This window comes from Pyrus communis, chromosome 3 (assembly GCF_041283825.1).
Source record: "Pyrus communis isolate YQ-2024b chromosome 3, ASM4128382v1, whole genome shotgun sequence".
Classification (NCBI taxonomy): Eukaryota; Viridiplantae; Streptophyta; class Magnoliopsida; order Rosales; family Rosaceae; genus Pyrus; species Pyrus communis.
In genome coordinates, this window is record NC_142567.1 from 12742418 (window position 1) to 12762579 (window position 20162).

At 35.2% G+C, this 20162-nt stretch overlaps 1 protein-coding gene and 2 long non-coding RNA genes across 3 annotated transcripts; all 3 read left to right on the forward strand.

Moving 5' to 3' along the window:
* The first annotated feature begins 75 nt into the window (after window positions 1-75).
* Window positions 76-11551, forward strand: DGS1 (dgd1 suppressor 1). Its single transcript, XM_088691073.1, has 14 exons — window positions 76-449; window positions 1831-1945; window positions 3118-3321; window positions 4008-4145; window positions 4289-4450; window positions 4741-4935; window positions 6818-6918; window positions 7534-7623; window positions 8356-8428; window positions 8508-8536; window positions 8637-8760; window positions 9311-9421; window positions 10964-11064; window positions 11183-11551. The coding sequence occupies exons 1-14, from the start codon at window positions 199-201 to the stop codon at window positions 11301-11303; spliced, it is 1815 nt and encodes a 604-aa protein (XP_088547199.1). The 5' UTR covers window positions 76-198; the 3' UTR covers window positions 11304-11551.
* A 1045-nt stretch (window positions 11552-12596) lies between these two features.
* Window positions 12597-14723, forward strand: LOC148697973 (uncharacterized). The gene is made up of 3 exons (XR_015960313.1): window positions 12597-13132; window positions 14470-14536; window positions 14667-14723. It is a non-coding gene; the product is annotated as an uncharacterized LOC148697973 (long non-coding RNA).
* Window positions 14724-16853: 2130 nt separating this feature from the next.
* Window positions 16854-18408, forward strand: LOC148697974 (uncharacterized). The gene is made up of 2 exons (XR_015960314.1): window positions 16854-17036; window positions 17808-18408. It is a non-coding gene; the product is annotated as an uncharacterized LOC148697974 (long non-coding RNA).
* The last annotated feature ends 1754 nt before the right edge of the window (window positions 18409-20162 follow it).

Here is a 20162-nt window from a genome sequence, read left to right on the forward strand (position 1 = left end):
GTATAACATAATTAATAGTTTTTAAATTTTAATTTTTACTAATTAATAAAACACTTGTTATGAAATTACCAGTTCAATCGTGGTCGGCATACCATTACAATTGCACTTACAATTACAATTTACAATTTATAACACAGAGAGAGAGAGAGAGAGAGAGAGAGAGAGAGAGCGAGCGAGCTTTGAATTGAACTCAAGGCAATGGAGGTCAGTCCAGCCCCAGCCCCAGCCCCAGCCCCAGCGAGTGATGCAACCGAAACCAAGGGCCTGAAACCCCTCATTTCGCTCTACTCCAACTGTCTCTGGAACCGCGTCCGCCGCTTCCTCCCCGCTTCTGATTCCAATTTTCTCCGGAAAATTCCAATTCTTGCTGGGGCTGGGGAAGCCAGATCACGGAAACGACGAGAATGTCTTCCCCTTCCGCTGCCTTTTAATCCACTGGAATCATCTGGGTATGCCTCTTATTACATTACTTTACTCTCTGTTTTGGTTGCTTTTATGCATTTTCTGCACTTTGTGTAATCCCAATACACCAGTATCCTAAACCTGGATTTACATATACACGTATACGTATATACATGTATACCTACACGCACACACGCACACACGCACACACGAGCCCCTGCATCACTTAATGTGCTCGCCTAGTGTGTTCAATTGGGATTTTAATGGAGTTTAAAAGATTAGTTTTATTCAGTTCAGGTTTTTAAAAAGAGTCACAAAAGAGTTTAGGCGTATTATAGTCAAATTTTTATGGGACTATAAAAGGTTGGGTCTTTTCAACAAAGAATTTTAAAAAATATATTACATAAAGTAATGGATTTTGGTCTAGCCCTTTCCCCTTCACTTTGGTGGATTTAAGATGCCGACCCTGCTTGTGAACATGAAGGATTTGACTGAATTTGTACAACGTTTGAAGACACCATCGAGGGTAGACCTGTATGCACACCTGCATAAATATTTATTGAACCTACAAGTTACAATTGTCTAGTGCCATATTGCCTACTGAAATAATCTTGACAAAATTGCTTGTATAAAAGGGAAAAAAATGAACAGTAGAAAATAAGATTATTCTGAGCTGGTGGTATTACAGGGGCTAATGATTTGACACCCTGCTAGCAAGGCTTGTACTTCAACTTCCTCTCTGTTCTTTTCTTGTTTGTATCCGTTACAAACTTACAAGTTTGCCTTTTGGTGGGGTGGGGGGTTGTTAACCGAAAAAAGAAAAAAAAAAAAAGTCTGTTTTCTATAATTTTAGTTCGATATTTTGCTTACCCTATTAATTTTTATTTTCACTATGCGAATTTTTATGATCCTTTTCATTATAATAATTGTAGTTAATACTTTCCAAAATAGTGACTTAGGGTGATTTTAGTGTAATCCAGAATGTGTATATGTAATGTTAAATAGTTTTTATTTTTTTATTTTTTTTTATAAATAATATAACTGCCAAAGTAAGCATGACAACAGTATTCTATTTGACCGTTAAAATTCCATGAAAATCAAGCCTATAAATATATTTCAAACTCTATGTTTGAAGTTTAACAAACTTCATTAAATTCCACATACAATTCAGTCAAATTCTATGTAGTATAGAAATCAAATAAAATTCATGGACTCCATGAATTTATAAAATCTACGTAACGCCCTTGTACTGAAACATGATGCTTGAATCAGTGCCCACAAATTATCACTTTTGTTGTTATGAGATGGTTAAATTTATTTTGATCAACAATATCATGCTTTGTTGGAAGAATGCCATTGTTTATGTACTATTGGATCATATTAGTGATAAATGAAAACATTTAAATGTTTGTTTCTTTAAATGTGCAGGGTATCGACAGAGGCATCTAGAGTTTTTGATGTTCTACATGATATGTTGGAACACATCTTCTCCAATTTGCATAATATCCAGAAGAACTTGCAGTTTTGGCAATCTAGGGCTGAGGTGAGAAATAAAACACAACATCATTAATTACATTATAGATTACAGAAAGAGGGGAATGCAAATAAAAACATGTGAAAATATAAACAAAAACAAGTACAGAACAACCCAAGCACCCAAGCACCCAAGCACCCAAGCAACCAATGAACAAAAAAGAAGCATATCACGAAAGAACCTATCAAAATGTCTAAACTACAGAAGCTTCCCTATTTGATGAATGACATAGAAAGATGAGTTGCCAGCCTTTTCTGAGTTTACTGCTGAAGTTCTGCTGGAAGCTAGGATTTGGGAGGTTAAAGCCTTTTAGGTGACACGATTTCATGAGCAAAAAGTTGTTTTTGAGAAAAATGAACAGATTATATACTGAATTACTGGAAATAAGCTAGTTTGGGAAGGTTCAAAATCGGTTTTGACAAGTAAGTGTTGAAGGATCTGTGCCACGGGATGTATAAATTGTTTGGTCATGATGGTTCAACAACTTTTGGTGGAAAGGGTTTGCTTGGTATCAACCAGGTCACATTCAAGGACCTGGAGATTAGAATCAGCAGGTGTTTTCTTTGTGTTAGTTGTTTTTCATATTTTTATGTTAGGTGGGGCAGTTCCAAATTTTCACCAAGCAGGTTCACATGGAAGGCAAAGCTTCCTCTGTTATTCAAATAAGAAAAGTCCTTTCCTGCTCATGCAAGAACTTTTTGTTTTCCTTCACTCTACCACTTTCCCTTAACTTTTCTTTATTAACACCAACCTTAAATCTTTGTGACATTGAGATTGTTTAACATAATTATAAATCGTTCCTATCATCATATTGTGTATAAGCCATATTGCATAGCGTATAGTTAGTTAATTTTCTTGTTATGTTGTTAAATTGAAGATAAGCAACATATAAGCGGTTGTCTTTGACTATAGCTTGTAGCAGGTAATGCATCTGTTAACAACTGGGTAAAATGGTAACATAACAATTGATCTTACCAGCCACATTCTGTTACTAGAAATAAAACAAATAAAGCCAGTTTACTTTCTGGGTTTTCCCCACACAATGCAAATCATGGCTACATTCCTGCATTTATGCGTGTCTGTCTGTGCTGGCTATGATTTGAATAAACCATGCACAAATATTGATGTTATATAAAAATGATACACAATCACAGACTTATGTTTGATATTTCTGATTTCAGGGATCTAATGCTCAAAAAGTAAAATTTATGGTGTTAGAGAGAGGGCCACATGCTTTTATTGAAGGTGCAATTCAGCTGATACGTGGATGCATTGCTGAAGGTTCTTCTATACAGAGTATATCCCTCTCTGCATCTGCTCACATATCTGAACGGATAACTATATTAACTAGCTTGAGATGTTCTCTCGCCACATTTTTGGCCCAGGTTTGCTTTACCTTGTTCATATATTGTTAATTTGAATATGGTCTCTAATTTTTTGAGGAGAGAAAGATGACCAATTATAGCCATTAGCTTGTAGTCAAATTCTCATATTTTCTTTTCAGCACACACACGAACATATACACACATACATACAGTGAGAGCTTCATAAGAGGGTTCCCTTTCTACCAGAAAAAGGATTGTAAGTGAGCTCAACCATCAAAGCTATCCGTTGATCCAAATTGTTTAACTTTTAGGACTTCATTCAAAGATTGTCCTTGCAAAAAATCACCAAAATCCAAAATCATATAGTCATCAAACAATAACATAAGAAATAGATGGACACAATCTTTCTTCTAAAAGAACTAAATGTATGATTATCAAATTGTCAAACAATTTTGGATTTCAATGATTTTTTGTAGGCATGGTTCTTGGATGGAGATCTAAACTGTAGTCAGTTTGGATTATTGAATCTCATTGTGGAGTGTCTGGAACAACCCTCTCAACTATCCTTCCAAAGGGATCCTCTTAAGAATACCCACAACATGCGCACACACAGACACACAAACAGAAACACACACACACACACACACACACACACACACACACACACACACACACACACACACACACACACACACACACACACACACATATCTGAATATGATGTATGTCAATCCTGGTTTGTATAGGTTTACATGGAAATTGACAAGTTTGGAGACGGGTTAGTGAGAGATCCAGAGAATTCATTGCCTTCCTTACTAATTAGAATTAATGGCTTATTCTTCAAACTAGAGGCATCTGTTGGCCATGTGCATGCAATGCGGCAGGTAGCTGCTTGAACATTCGAACTTGATTTTATTGTGGTGGTAGCCTTATTTTCAAGATTGTTTCACCATCTGAAATTCAAAAAGAGAATAAAGCACAAAACATGAAAAAACCATTGTAATATGAATATTTAACTGCTATGCAGGTTGATTCGTCTGTTGAGGGCAGCTATTCAGTTCCACTACTATTTGAGAAACTCCCGGAAATAAATCAAGAAGGATCCCAGTGGACAGATTGTGAAATTAAGGATGCTATCAATTTGGTTTATCAGAATCTGTACAAGCTCGATTCTTACTTGTCTTCTATTGTAAGAGCTTCTGCCACATTTTCTCTATCGAATTGAGTATAGCTTTTGTTGGGTAAGCTGGATGACATGATTATCTGGCATACGGGTAGTACCTTGTAATTTTAAGCAGCTGATTGATCATATGTGTATCAACTGGCTTATGATTGGCTCTTGTTTATATACTTTATCCATCTTTTGAGAATATGCAGGAAATAGTTGCCTTTCGTTTTTTTATTTTAATTTATTTTATTTCCTGTTTTTCTTTTTCGTATACTTCTTTATACTTTTTCTTTGATTTATGTATGTGATAGGTTTGCAAACATCGTAAACCAAGGAAGGTAACACAATATTGGATCCGTTATACATGTGGTGCGGTTGGCCTCTCAGTTTGTTCTGTGTGGCTTATAGGACATAGTAGTCTGATGGGAAGTCCAGACATTGACAATTGGGTTCGTGAAGCGAGGGATTCAACAGTCAGCTTCTTTAGCGATCATGTGGAGCAACCGGTATATTTATTCAACTTATATCGTGCTTTAATTTTCTACTGCTCTAAAAAATATTTGTTATGCTATTTGACTGAAAGTGAAGGAAGCTATGGTGCCATATAACTGTCTTGACATGAAGTTTATATTTTCAGATGATCATTTGATAAATTAACCTTTGATAGAAGTTTCTCAGAGGCTTAAATTTGTGATATATTTCCATGGAGTCTATGTAATTTATTTAAAACTCCATCAAAATCTGTGGATTTATAATTCCATAAAAATCCTTTAAAATCTCAATTGAAAACACCCTAAGGGTATTAGCTTCAATAGTGTTCAGTGTAATATTTGTGAAATGGTTCAAAGGAGAACACCTCTTTTTGTGTCTGTACTGTCGACATTGGTGTGTGAATTGTGATAAAAGATGCTGAGAATGGGTCATCTGTTTTTGCACAGTCCAGTAGCATTGATTGTTTGGCTGAGGGTATTCGTGAAGGCTAATTTGAGCTGGGAGATTCCAGCTACATGTGTGGCATTATTTGTAAGAAGCACAAGTAAGTTGGAGCAAGAAAGAGGCACAGTGATAAAAAAAGAATTTGGTGGAAAGGAGTAGACAGATTTTGGGATGTAGGCGGGTGAGAGGTGGATTATTTGTTGGAAGGGGTTATGTTTCGAGCTTTGGTATCTTCAGATATTAGGGAGAGTTCATTTTCTGTTATTATTTCAAATTGCAATGCTGTTTCTCAATACCTTCATTTTTTTTTTTATCTTGGATATGTTATATAGTTGCTATGGTGAATGTGGACGATGCTTCTGCTTTTTTGTCTTCACCATTTTAGAGGACATCTTCTCCTCGGTTTTTATTAATTTCTCGCGTCTCCTCTCTGAAGAGGTAAAAAAATAAAATTCAGAGTGCATCTGACAGCCAGATAAATTCTTTTACTCTTCATGGAAGCTATAGCAGACATTAGCAGTTCAAATACCTGCGGTATTTTGTTTCTTAAGTTGGATGGATTATATTATCGATTAAGAGCTCGAATTTATTTTTCGGTATCACTAAGGGAACCCATCCTGTCAGCCATTACATGAGAACCCCAGGTAGATATATATTCGAAGATTATGCTAGAGTCAGTTTAGGAGACCTAAGGGATAGAGTTCAGTTTTTGTCTGCCCTTTGGGCCTCAGTTTTCCCAGGAATCTCTCTCTATAATTTGTTTAGATTGGAAGGGGCAGCCTAATAATTGGTGTTTGGGTGTTTTAGCTTTTCTGGTTGGCTGTGGTTATTCTGTTTTCTGTTTTGGGTGATTTTCTTGACCGCCCTCTTTGTTTTCCCCTTTCTTCTTATAATATCGTCTCTTTATAAAAATAAAAAATTGCATACTGAAGTCATTCTTTAGCCTTTTGAAGTCCTTTTTTACTACGTGACTTGCTCCAATAGCACCTCAGAGAGAGGTTCCCCTTGTTGGCTTTGAGATATTGGTCAAAGTATGCTCGTGTCTCATCTTGCCAGAGTGCCTGTTAGCCAAACCCCTCTCAGTTTCTCCTATCATAGATTGCAGGAAAAGATGCGAAGAGTCCACTTAGCCCATATTGTTAATTGTTGAGAACCAGGATGATCTTTTCCATTTAAAATTTTAATTCATCCAGCCTTTAATGTGCATCCTTGAGAATTAAGTGTATTGTAATTGTGTTCTGTTTTTACTCAAAGTTTTGGTTTGAAGTATTATCTCATTATTAAAAAGATGGCACTCACTTCTGACCTCAACCTTCGTCCGTCTCTCTCTCCCCTCACCACCCACACCACCCCCCCGCGGCCGGGGGTATATGCAAATAACCTTTTTCATATTTATATAAACATCTGAATATTCTAATGACTTTAGCTATATGTTGACTCAATTTTTCCTAGCTTCTGTCTATTAGAGATGAACTCTTTGAGACATTCAGGAAAAGACATAAAGGAATGATGGATCATGAAGAAGTGCAACTAACTTCTAATTCTCTACACAGGTTAATGTTTTTATCTCCTTATCTCCCCCTTTAATTCATACTTTTACTTACTTAAACTGTGGGTAGTAAAATGCTGATCATGCCATTCACATTTCTCAAGTCATGAAAGTGATCAACATGCAGATTGTGACTTATCAAGTCTTATGTCAGTGGTGGGCAGTTGCCCTTTTTTTTAGTGGAAGGAGGGGATGTTCAATTCACAATTAATGCAGTGGTTTAGAAAACTATTCTTTCTAACTGTTAAATCCTTATACATTTCATTTTTTATTCTGTGGGCTTTGGATCACTTGTGCTACCTGTGACTTGCATTACTAGGTGTAGTTCATAAAGATTTTACCCTTTTAGTTTGGGTGTATTGCTACAATTTTCCCTTTTTGTTTTATACAGAGTGTTTCTCAAATTTATCAAAAAAAAAGTGTTTTTAAGAGGCAGAAGGGAATATTACTATATCCTTTGATTATACTAACGAAACTTATTCTTTGCAGATCACTGGGTTTCTGTTCTATTTATTTATCCTTTTGTCACATTCACATAGCACATCGAGCGTTAGTTTATTTTGCTAAACGGGTTGATGCTTTTTATTTTAACCTAACATTTTTATCGGCTCGTTTGTAGAATGTTACTGGCTTTCACTGAGCAGACAAAAGGCCAAAAGTTCCCAGAGAATGCAACAGATCAGGAAATGCTTGAAATAGTCATGGCCAGGTTGCTATTTATAGTTGCTTGCTTCTGTTGCGTCTTTGTGCTAGCCTCTTTTTATAAAACTTAAAATGTGCTTGTATAAATACGTAGCTTTGGTTAACTCTTGTCCAGAGTCTTGACATGAAAAGTTTTTGTTGAAACAACTTTGAGACTTGTGAATGCAGTAAAACATGATCTATGGAATTGTGTAATAAAATTGTCATGTCTGTTAATAAATTCTTGAATGTGACCTAAATCCTTGAGTCTACTAAATCAACGAATTTATTCAGATTTGAGTTTCTCATTTAGTGTACATATTTGGAGCTTGGTCTTATCCTCTGAACCTCTCATTTTGTTTCTCTCTTAGAAAATTTTGAAATAATTTGATTTCTTATGATTGAAATGATGGATGCTAATTTACCTTTTTTTTTGTTGTTGAATTTCATATGAATGGAATGGATGTATTTCAAAAAAAAAAAAAAAAAAAAATCCCATTTTTAATATATTTTGTAATCTAATTTATGATTTGGTTGTTTTATTTCGATCTTCTTGAAATTCCAGATAATCCTAAACAAGTACTCTGCCGGTATGTGTAAAACAGTTGATTAGAAACTTGTTCATGGTTTTGTTAAGATGCATATGGTTCACTGGTTGTTTAGTGTATAGTTCTGAAATCGTATGTGTATGTTTCATAAAAAAAAATCCCATGTCTACTTGAAAATAGATTTTTTTTTTTTTAATCTTATGAATATATAGGTATGAAGAGGAACTTACACATCCTATTCAGAACCTTCTTAATGGAGAGCTGGCTCGTGCTATGCTGATCCAGGTAGTATCCATTACCTATTATCAGTACTGTTACCACTGTTTATATTATTTCTCATGTTATAATGCCTGGTGCCACACAGGTTCAGAAGCTAAAGCTGGATATTGAAACGTGCGTTTCTGATCCTGGTGTCTTGGTTAATACGCAAGTTTTTCAGATGCACCATCTTATTTCATGTTTCAGTTCCTAAAGATGATCTTATTATGAACAGGGCGATGCTTGAACTCAACCAAATTCTGAGGGCAAATGAGATCAATTTTGCTATTCTGGCGGCTTTACCGGCGTTCTTCCTCTCCCTCATTCTGCTAATGGTAGTGCGTGCATGGTTCAAGCAGGTAGGAGAGGTTTCTTAAGCTTTTCTTTTTTTTTAAAAAAAAAAAAAATATTCTCAAGTTAAATTATACTAAGGATGTTAGTGCCTGCATGTGAGTATTCTCACATGAAGATGTAGTTTCATTTCTATGCATATCCCATATGTAATGGATTACATCATCGATTCCAACTTATTGCGCAGAGTTCAAAACAATTGTTCACAGTTAAAGACAACAGCATTACTAGCCTACTGCAAAACTTTCTAAAACATGTAGAATTCAGTTTTCTCCATAAACTTCTTTTTCCTCTCTTTGACATCCAAAATTCGTATGTCAAATTGTAATTGAGAAATGTTTAACTATTTATTTATTTTGTGGGCTACAAAAAGTTTTTGGTACATTCTTCATAATGTATGCCAGATGGACTTATGAAAAGACATCAAAGCTAAAGTCATCTGAAAATATTTTAATTCTGTAAAGCTCCGTAATGTTTTAATGTTACCATTTGTGCAAATTTGTTCTCTCTTCCTGTTTGTATTAGTTGCTCAATCTCATTTCTACTTATGCAAATCAGGATACTAGAGCAGAAGGAAGGGGAAGAATTGCTCGGATCCAGCGGAGGTTACTGGTTGTGGAGGTTGAGAAACAGATTATGCAGTATCGTACTTTTTACGGTCAAGGGATGGTAAGAATTCAGTTCTAAAACTGTCTATTGTACTGATTGTCAATAGAGAGAATTTATTTAGAAGCGCTTCAAATATAGAACTATACAAATATTAGTATTGGGCAATTATTTCATAGCATACACGTCTCAAATGGTATTCATCTGCAAGAAAAGTGTTTTAGAACTGTTATCTCACTCATTTAATTCAGGATTATATGCATTGAGAAGGATTGGGAGGGTAGACTATTTGCCCTCTTTATTTCTTTTATGTGCACTTATGCATAATATTGCATTCTGAAGAACGTAAATAATTAGATGTGATAAGTAAATTAGACCCCTTAGATTAGATTACTAATAATTAGATGTGATAAGTATATTGCTTGCAAAGATTGCACAGGAGAAGAATTCACGAACTCATAGAGCCATAAACTTTTAGCAAATCAAATAAGGTAATAACAAATTCCAATAAAATATAGCTAAACTTAGGATAACAACGATAGAAGTTAGCAACCACTGCTTCTATATTCCTTTTCAGTTTCAGTTTTTTAGCTCCACATAAATATAAAAAATGTAGGCACATTGAGTTATCTTTTTGTTTCAACAATTTAGGCCACTTGGCAAAATATTTTTGCTTAAAAGCAGAAAGCGGCTGTGACTTTACTGTCCTTATTTTACTTCGAGAGCTGATGTTTGTACTTTATCAGCATTTATATGCTCTTTGATTGTTCTATTTTTCTTTTTGTTTTTCCATCTGGAAAAAAAAAAATCAATGTTTTAAAAGGCAAAGCCAAGGCGTTTGATTATTAATATATATTATATTATAATTATATATAATTATAATCAACAATAGAGTTGAAATCAAACATATAGAGCCGAAATTAAACATATATAGTCGAAATCAAACATTATAGAAGAATAATCAACAATCAATTCAAAAATTTCTTCAGTATAGGTTAACCCTTACCTTAAAAAATAAAAATAAAAAAAGGCCCCAGCTGATGCCTCAGGCGCCTAGGCGCACCTCGACCATGCCTAGGTGAGTTTAAGCCTACTCCCGCTGGGCAAGGTGTTTTCCTCACCGCCCTGCTCAAAGGCCGTCTAGGCGCGCCTCAAGGCTCCTTTTTTAAAACACTGAAAAATATATAGAAAAATCTACGTTGTTTTGTTCTGTTGAGTTGGGTAATGATCTATTTGATGATTTGTAATGAAAAACTGCAATGAAAACAAGGAATTGAATCTGTAAAATTTTGATAAGAAAGTGCTAATAGTTGCAACCTCTCATTGATTTTGTTATTTGATGAGATCTAATTCTGATTTTTAACGTCATCTGTGTGATGTTTCTAAATCATGTTCTTTTTTTGTTCCCTCTAATTTTCTTTCGTAATCACTCTTTGTTTTTCTTTGTGCATAATTTGTTTGATTTTCGGAAGAAGCACATTCACAAACTTTATTATTGTGTGCTTTTTTGTTTGGTTTCCGGAAGAAGCACATTCACAAACTTTATTTGTTGGAGAAACAGAGAAGCAAAGAAGTTGGTCTTGATACTTTATCTGTAATTTACAGGAGAAAGAAGCGCAGTGCGTGTATGGATTGTTGTTGTATAGTCTGGATCGACTATACCGTGCTGTGAAGAGGCACGCAAAAGCAACCGGTGAATGGAAATGGTTAGTTTCTTTACAATGTAAACTTTGTTCACATTAAAAAAAAAAAAAAAAACAGAGAGAGAAAGAAAGAGGGGCATTGTGTTGGAGTAAATAATTTGAGTTGTTATATGATGAACAGGTTGAGTGAGGATATTGTTGACTTGGGGAAGCCCAGCCTCCAAATTGGAGATAAACTCATATTGACCTCACGCATGGTACGAGTGTACGACTGTCTGCTTCCTTCGTTGAAACGCCAATAGGACTCTTTTCTTCCCCTCCCCTCCCTCGTATTGACCTCGGAGGAGCATTCTCTTCTCTCCTAATCTCTCTTCTCATTCTTTCCCGTACTTTTCCTCCGCCCGCCTATCTTTCACAGCTTAGAAATTTTGTTAGTAGAGAAAACTCTTTGTAAATGTTTGGTTTACATATGTATTATTTTTCCTTTTCCTAAAAAAAATAAGACATTGACACTTATTTCATCACTAAAAAGCAATGTTACAATTTTTAATTTTTTAATGTACACATGGGGTCAGTGACATGTGGCGCCACGTCATGCGTTAGCGGAGCTTTTGACAGAAAGCCTAACATAAGCATGAAGTGTTTCACAATCCTCACTTTAGGTATGAGATTGAGATGAACAAAACTTGTGAAAGTTTGAAAACCACGATGCTTCATAGTGGTAAATTGAAAATAAAAACAGGGAAAACACAACTCATAAAATTTAAACGTGCTTCGGATAACTAAAAACATACATCAACCCGAAAAAAAAAAAATACAAAATGTGATCAACCTTCAAACACCAGAGTGACCCATAAACATTAGATGATTCTCAGTTGCATGAAGCTACCAACAACGATTGAAACCATAGCAGAAAGTGGCATAAGGAAAGCATCATTTTGCCACCTTAATCAAGGCCTGAAAACTATGTGGCCTTGTTTCCACAAAAAACAAAAGCCTGTGTGGCCTTCCTTTTTGACCTAGATGTAATTAACAAATAAAACATAATAACTTGGCCAAAAACCAAAATCAACTTTGGACGTATCCCTAATTTAAAACTTCCCTTCAGGTCCGATTCTGCTTTGCATCCTATTCGACTCAAGAGTGGGGGTGGGTACGGTGCAGTTTCATTCTCAAACCATAATCGGAACAGGGAAATACTAATAGTTCGGTTTGGTGCAGTTCTGCTTAAATTTATTACTAAAATTGTTCAGTTCGGTTTATACAGGTTCCGGTTTGGTTCATGCTAGTTTATAGTTCTGAATACTAAATCATTTGAATACCAAATCAAAATGGTATTTAAAGTTTACTTGTTTTCTTTTTCTTGTTTTTTGCATGCTTGTATTCAAATTACTTTAGTCTAAAGAAGCTGGCAAAATTGCACTGTAGAAATGAACAGTGTTTTGGACCACATTTCAGTTTATTTACAGGATTGCCCCTCGGTTGCTTTTAACACACTTTCATTTTATTTACACAATTGCCACTCAGGCTTAAGAATTGATTTTCAACCGTTCGCAACTTTTGACTCGAGGAGAGAGGGGAGGGTGATATCACAGCTGACAGATTGGAGAGAGACGATGACTCCCATTTTTGACTCGGAGACAGCTGGGTGTCGCTGTGTCGAGCGGAGAGAGAGGGGGACAGAGCGACTACAGAGCAAGGAGACACAGGGCCTGCATTTCAGCTTTGACTCGGGGAGAGAGGGGAAGGGGACATCATGGCTGACGAATTTGAGAGAGACAGTGGCTCCCATTTTTGACTCGGAGACAGCTGGGTGTCGCTGTGGCGAGCGCAGAGAGGGGACAGAGCGACTACAGAGGAGGGAGACACAGGGCCTGACAGATTGGAGACGGATGGGAGCTAGGGATTTGGACTGAGTGAGAGAAAGATTTTGCTAGCTCCTCTGCCAGGATCTATGGGATTTTCTCCCATTTTAGAGAGAGAGATGGACAGGGAGAGAGATACAGAGCGGAAAGCATGGGTGTGTGTATTCTTTAGGGTTGAGGGGTTACGCACAGAGTCGGTGAGGAGGGGATGCCTCAGGGACGAATGGCAGCGTCTGGGTTTTCATTTTTCTCCCTTGATTCAAAAGGTATTGCACTGCTTTTGTTTTCATTGTTTGGTGCCTAATTGCCATTTGATTTATTAAAATTTTCTTTTATATTTTGTTCTTTCATTCAAATTCTAACGGATGTCTATAAATTGTTCAATTGGGTGCTAGATCATGTCTCTGTTTTTGTCAATTAGGATCTTCCACTGATTTAATTTGTTTTTTTTTCTTGATTACTTTTTGTGTGATTGATCCTTTTTCTGTTTTAGAATTGTTAGGGATATTTTGTTCCTCCATTAAAATTGTCATAGATCTTTATAGATTGTTTAGCCCACCTTAGGATTTAACTCTTTTTCAGTTTATTGTTTTTAATTGTTGTTTACTGTTTGATTAGCCATTTCATTTATTAAAATTGTCATAGATATTTTTTCTCTCATTAATGCTATCATAGATATTTTATATTGTTTACTTAACTATTAGGGCTTGCTCTTAGTCTTTAGCAGGTTGTTTAGATCACCTCTAGGATTAGCTATATGTCCAAATTTATCCTACAACCTAATCCATTGTCCTAACAACCATAATGTAGATAAATTTGTGCTGCTCCATTGCACATAGGCAGTAAGCTGTGAAGTATATCAAATATTCCATAAGATTAACCAACGTTTGACAAGTTTAAGCAGATACACCAACACAGAGAGAAAACACCTAAATTTACAGCAACATGAAAGCTTAACAAATAAAATTTTTTTTTTCGTAAAACATATCTAAGTTTACACAGTTTATTGTTTTCAATTTGCTGTTGACTGTTTGATTTGCCATTCCCTTTATTAAAATTGTGATAGCTCATTTTTCCTTCATTAAAGCTGTCATACATATTTTAAAGTTGTTTAGTTAAGTTTACAGCTTGCTCTTTGTCTTTGTAAATTAGGGGGCTACACTGTTAAATTGTCGTGGCTAATTTTCCCTTCATTATAGCTGTCATAGATATTTTTAAATTGTTTAGTTAACTATTACAGTTTACTCTTAGTCTTTCTAAATTAGGGGACTGCACTATGTTGATATTTGTGTTTTTCAGAAATTTTTTTTTCCTTTGCTTATGTGTAAACAAAATTCAGTCTCCTTTTTAACTTTATTGTTCTTTAATTAGGGAGTTTAGGCTGTTTAGCTTTCTGTCTTTATAAATAATGGGGTTACACTCTGCTCATTTGTGTGTTTCTTCATACTTCCCTACTATTTGCTTCTCACCAAATCACCTTCAGGTTCCTTTTCCACTTCACATCATTCGAATATCTCTATGTTCCTAGGTTGTTTTTCCATTTCTTGGTTGCTTCTGTATTTTTGGGATGCACTTATAAATTTTATTTTTCATATGCATGTAGATCCAGCAAAAGCATACACATCAAACCCCTCATTCACACAACAGCCACCAAAGAGACCATTACTGAGGTATTTCTCAATCCATTTAAAAATTTTGTTAACTTTTATACAAACTAATTTCTAATATAATTCTCCTTACTGTGTTTGGATACAAACTCTTTTTCCCTCTAATTTTTTGCCATGTCATGTATCCTTGCAGCTCAACCACCTGCAAGTTTTTGAGAAACAAAGAAACATCAATTTGAGAAGAGTAAGACTAATTTCCTGGCTTTATTTATTTATTTATTTTATTTTAAAACCAAGACTACATTCTTTAAAGCCACTATTAGTATTTAACTATGATTTGAATTAATTGATCTGTGGGGTGTTTCAATTGATCATCTGCAAATAAATATACAGTTCTTTAGTGGTACCAAAGGGTTGACAGTAGGAGTTCTTAGTCATCCAAATCTATTTCAACGCTGGATGAAGAGTTCAAACATATGTTATTCTCTTATATGTTTGTATTTGAATGGTAACAATGTTGTTCTTCTGCTGCAAAAATCATCCTTTTAATCCATTTCAACTTAGGCTCAACTTTACTTTCATTTCAGCTTCATTTTCATGTTAATCATGTCCTGTTTGTGTGTGTTTTCTGTTGGCATTGGAGGGTGGTGCTTAAACTGAAAGCTCTGGGTTTTGCTGCTGCAATTACTTTTGTCTCATAATGCATATAAAAACCTTTCACTCTGGTGCTTCTATGTTTGAACCAAGAAACACTCATGTGTTGGTTTTGCAGTTTGATTAGAGTTATAGATGTGTTAACATGTTTAAGTGGTGGTGCTTAAACTGAAAGCATGCTCGACTTTTTATATCGTTAATAAATTTTATCAAACTCAACGTTTCATGAGGGTCCAACCTGAGAGCTTTGTGGGAAGGAATGAAACTAGATTACACCATTTTAATTAGAGCTTTTCTTATGGTCACTACCAATACACACCTATACTCTTTGAAGCTACTTGGAATAAATATACGGTTCTTTAATGGTACCAAAGGCTTGAGAGTAGGAGTTATTAGTCATCCAAATCGTTTGCTTGCTAAATCTACTTGATGTGGAAGATTACATATAACCTTGGCCTTAAGATATGGTATTCTTCATTGAACCAAATTAGTTGTGCTCGATTCAAAATATCTCTAAATTTTGTTTTGTTTTGTTTTGTTTTGTTTTGTGTCTTTGCTCATTTAGCTACAATTCTTTACATTTCCTCTTTCAATTTGAAAGTGTCTAAGTCGCTAACGGATCTACTTTCTTTGCAGATTACAAAAATTCTGATCGTTTGAGGAAGAGGTTGGTTCCATGCCGTTTTGAGGTAATAATTATACGCCATGATGTTTGTTCAAAGCCTATTCAGCTATCTACCTTTTTTTATTTATATTTGTGAAGCTTTCATGCTTATATTTTAAATATATAATTCAATTTTTGTCGTTTAAGCTTATATTGGAATTGAGTTTCTTTCTATTTAGTGTGCATATCTGTATCTGTCCATTTATGTCAAGGTTGAGATAACTAAGCATCCATTTGGTCGTTTTACCGTAGAATGGAACTGGGCTTCTTTCTACATTGTGCACGTATCTGTATATCTCTATTTATGTAAAGCTTAAGATAACTGACCATGTATTTGTAACAAACCCCGTTCCAATTGAATGGTTGGTGTATTTGTTCAAAACGCCGTTCGAATTGGATAATTGGTTTATTTGTTGTAAACCCCATTAGAATTGTATTTGCTTGGATGGGCTATTAGTATACGGATAGTTGGATTAGGAATTTTGTGTTGGCATTTTGTGACTGGGATCTAATTACAGCTTTTGTGTTGCATGTCTCCATGTTTTGGTGTCTGTCCTGTCTGTATAGTTAGTTTGGGCTGTTTTTAGATTCTTAAATAGTACTGTTTGATATTGTTTGTAAGGTTATTTTTAGAACTGGGGAAACAGGGGTACTGTAGCAAATGAACTTTGAGTTGTGAACAAAAAAACTTTCCAAAAAAACTCTCCCAAATAACAAACTACAAGCTATTTATAGCACAATAAATACATGCCTTTGTCTCCGTTAAAGATTTTTATCGGTTTCAAGTAATTAAAGCCATGTACAAAGCAAATTTATAGGAAGCATCTCCATTGACCTATGTTTATGTGTTCTGTGATGAAATTTTACTTTTGTCCACGACTACATCATTTTAGGATCACATTAGATTATTATATGGTTAACTGGTAAGTTTCTGATACTATTACATACTTTGTCTCATGGAACCACAGTGCATTTTACGTTCAGTGTGGAGTTATGACAAAATAAAGCATTACTACAAACAACTAAGGGGAAATATGAAAGATCATAGAGAAAATTCTTAGTAGTTATACAATCACAATTTAAGTTACTTTTATTGTAGCTGTTTGTTTGCACTTCAAATTCTTAATCTCAGTCTCACTGCTTTTTCGCAGTTTAGATTGTGCTCACATTGTTCAATCATAATCTGCTCTTGCTGCTGCCTTTAATCAAGGGGTTCCGAACCATTACGTTTCAATCAAGCCTTTGGTATGCTCTGAACTTCAATACATTGTTTCCCCATGCTTTCCATTTCAGATAGTGCGATTTTATAATTTTTAACATAACTGTTAGGTTTTTTCACCTCATATTAAACGTTTGTTCTAAGCTTTGTTTCTCATTCTTCGTTATCTTTGTAACCTCTGATACTCCAAAGGTCCGATAGTTCTTTTTTTCGTTTAAATTTTGTCTATGCAATTCTGTTATTGTGTGAAAGTCTCTTAGTGTCTCTGTGATACTTATCTAACCCAGTGTTTTTAATTGTTTATCAAATGTTCTTTGTAACCTCTGTTTCTCCAAAGGTCCGATAGTTCTTTCTTTTTTTTGGTTTAAATTTTGTCTATGCAATTCTGTTATTGTGTGAAAGTCTCTTGGTGTCTCTGTGATTCTTAACTAACCCAGTGTTTTTAATTGTTTATCAAATGTTGTTAAGCATTTTATATGTTTTCTTTTGGTTGCTTCCTTTCTTTGTTACGTTCTCACTTTACCAAATCGTTCTTCGAATGTTAGTTACTTTGGTTGGTTGGTCTTTTCGTTAGGTTTATCTGGTAGTCTACTGTCTCATCCTCCCCGAAGTGCTTTAATAAGTGATGTTAACAATTCCAATCTCTCAACAAATCAGACATATTTCCAAAAAAAAAAAATCACAACCTCTATATTTAAATTTTTAAATTTTTTTACTGTGTTATTCTAAGACCTACAAGCTAAACAGATTTTTCTAAAAAACATAAGTATTGACGCTATATTTAATTTGTGATTCAGGGTAGATAAAATGGTCAAAGAGATTGATCGAAGCGAACAACAAATTTTAGGAGGAGTTTTTGTTAAAAATTTAAAGGAACTGATTGAGGCTCGAAACAATAACAAGATTCGAAGAACGATACAGATATATAGAGAAACTGCTCCAGGACCCAGTACAAAGGAAGAAGTCAAAATAGAAAAAACAAGGATGGGTTTGCGTGTTTATGGTAAGGGTGCAAACCGAAACAAATTGGTTGTCCACACTATCCATTCACCTGAAAATCGTAGTAATTCGCCGAAAGAACAACTTCCGTTGAATGAAGAAGTTTAACATTTTTTTTGGCGGGTTTTCGGTGGGATCTACAAGTTTGGTTGTTGCTACAAAATTGGAATTTTGTTGCTCTTTCTTGCCTCCACCGTAACATCCTTCTGGGTTTTCAATGTATAGAGACTAGACGGGTGTTAGATAAGATAAACGCCATGTAAACCTCTTTTGTTTGGTCATAACAACAATAATGTAAACAATTAACCCTTTTACCGTTCAAGGATGAAGTGTTGGCGTGCTAGGAATATGTTTCTCTGCTTATATATTTTTTCCATTTCTCTTTTTCTTGATAGGATCGTTTGACTCATACTTCTTTGTTGGTTATACACTAATAAAACAGTTCTTCTATTAATGTTTTGATATTATTCGTTTGTTTTTAAATTGCAACTTTAGTTGTTTTTATGAAGATTCTGTTCTCATTTTTAACTTTGAAAATTTTAGTTGGTCCCTCAACAATTTTTAATTGGTTACTCCAAAACATATGTTTCTATGGATGTTTATGCTGTGTTAGTTCATTCTTTGCAACCATATCTGAATTCTTAAAAACTATGGTAATTAATGTGGTTTTTCGGGTGGTTTTTTGATAGGAGCATATTTAGGCGACTTACTTAGCTTGTTTTCATGCATTTATGTTATTAATTCATAGTTGTTTTAGTCTTTTAAAGTATTTTCGTGTGTTTTTAGGTTCTAATGGCAAAGGGAGCAATAAAGTGCATTTTGAGGCTATTTGGAGCATTTTTGGGCATGGATTGGATAGCTTAACCATGGAGCAAAGAGGATGGACGAAATTGAAGAATAGAAGAGTTAGGAAAGGCTACAAATTTGGTGGAAGATGTCCTAATACAATGAAGATAAGGAAGAAGCAAGAAACAAGGAACCTTATCCAACCTTATCTTATCCTATCCTAGAAACCTTATCCTATCCTATCTCTAACATTATCCTATTCTATCCTATCCAAATCAGGTGGGGGCTTAAACCTAGCTAATTAGGGGTAATCAATTACACATTTAAACACCTAATTTAGTTCTAGAACACTTATCCATACCAATGCCGCAAGACACCCCTCCTAGTAGGTTTAGGAATTGAAAACCTTTTCCTACTAGAACACCTAATCCTATCCCTACATGTGTGCCGCACCTAGCCTTCTAGAACTCCCTAATTCCTAGCCGAAATTCCTATTCCCAATCTCACTTGATTTCTGCCTTGAATTAACCCTTTTTCAATAGGATTAGGCAATCCTTTTCCTTCACTAAGTGTGCCAAACTAGCCTATATAAACAGCCATTTGCCGCACCATTTAGGGCACCACCCTTCACACAACAATCATTCATTCATAAACACAACCATCCTTTGCCGTGACCTTACAACCACCCATCCATCATTCCCCTACTTCCATACCTCCATCCCAACCTCCATACACCACCATCTACCCTTGCCGCACCACCATACATACCTAAATCCATCCAAAAACCCAGAAAATCATCCACAAACCCACCATAGACCCTTTGCCGTGACTTAGCAAGGAGGAGGAGAAGGAAGACCAAGCCTTGGGCGTTTGTGCATTCAAGTTGGAGTGTTGGACGTTTCTAGGTGTAATCTATCCTTTATTGTTAATGTTTAAATCTATGTTGCTTTGTTTTGTCATGAACATGAGAGGCTAAACTCGTTTTAGCCTAGGGATGCTTTGAAACCATGATTACATTTATAATATGAGTTGATTAAGTCCAGTTGTGATTTCATAAATTGTGAACGCAATTTACTTAACCGTTTGACTGATAACTTATTCTTGTATGTTTATTAGGGAGGCCTACTTAATTTGCATGCTTGAATTTGGGGCTAGAATATTAGGGTGTTTCACATAATCGTCACAAACTAATATTCACAAGTAGTTAAGGTTGTTTTCACAATCATGTTAAGTAAATTCTTGGCATAAGTTTCATGCAATTCATAGTAACAAGTGCTTCGTCAATGCTTATGGTTTTCAAAGAACTTAATGATTCTTGCTTGTATCTCTATTATGCAATTCATGTAGGGAACTTGTGGGGAATGCTT

Excerpts from the sequence above, each read along its gene's own strand:
- DGS1 (XM_088691073.1), top strand. The coding sequence starts at position 199 with ATGGAGGTCAGTCCAGCCCCAGCCCCAGCCCCAGCCCCAGCGAGTGAT. Across the intron at positions 3,322-4,007 it reads TCGCCACATTTTTGGCCCAG|GTTTACATGGAAATTGACAA; the intron begins GTTTGCTTTACC and ends TGGTTTGTATAG. Across the intron at positions 8,537-8,636 it reads CTAAAGCTGGATATTGAAAC|GGCGATGCTTGAACTCAACC; the intron begins GTGCGTTTCTGA and ends TATTATGAACAG.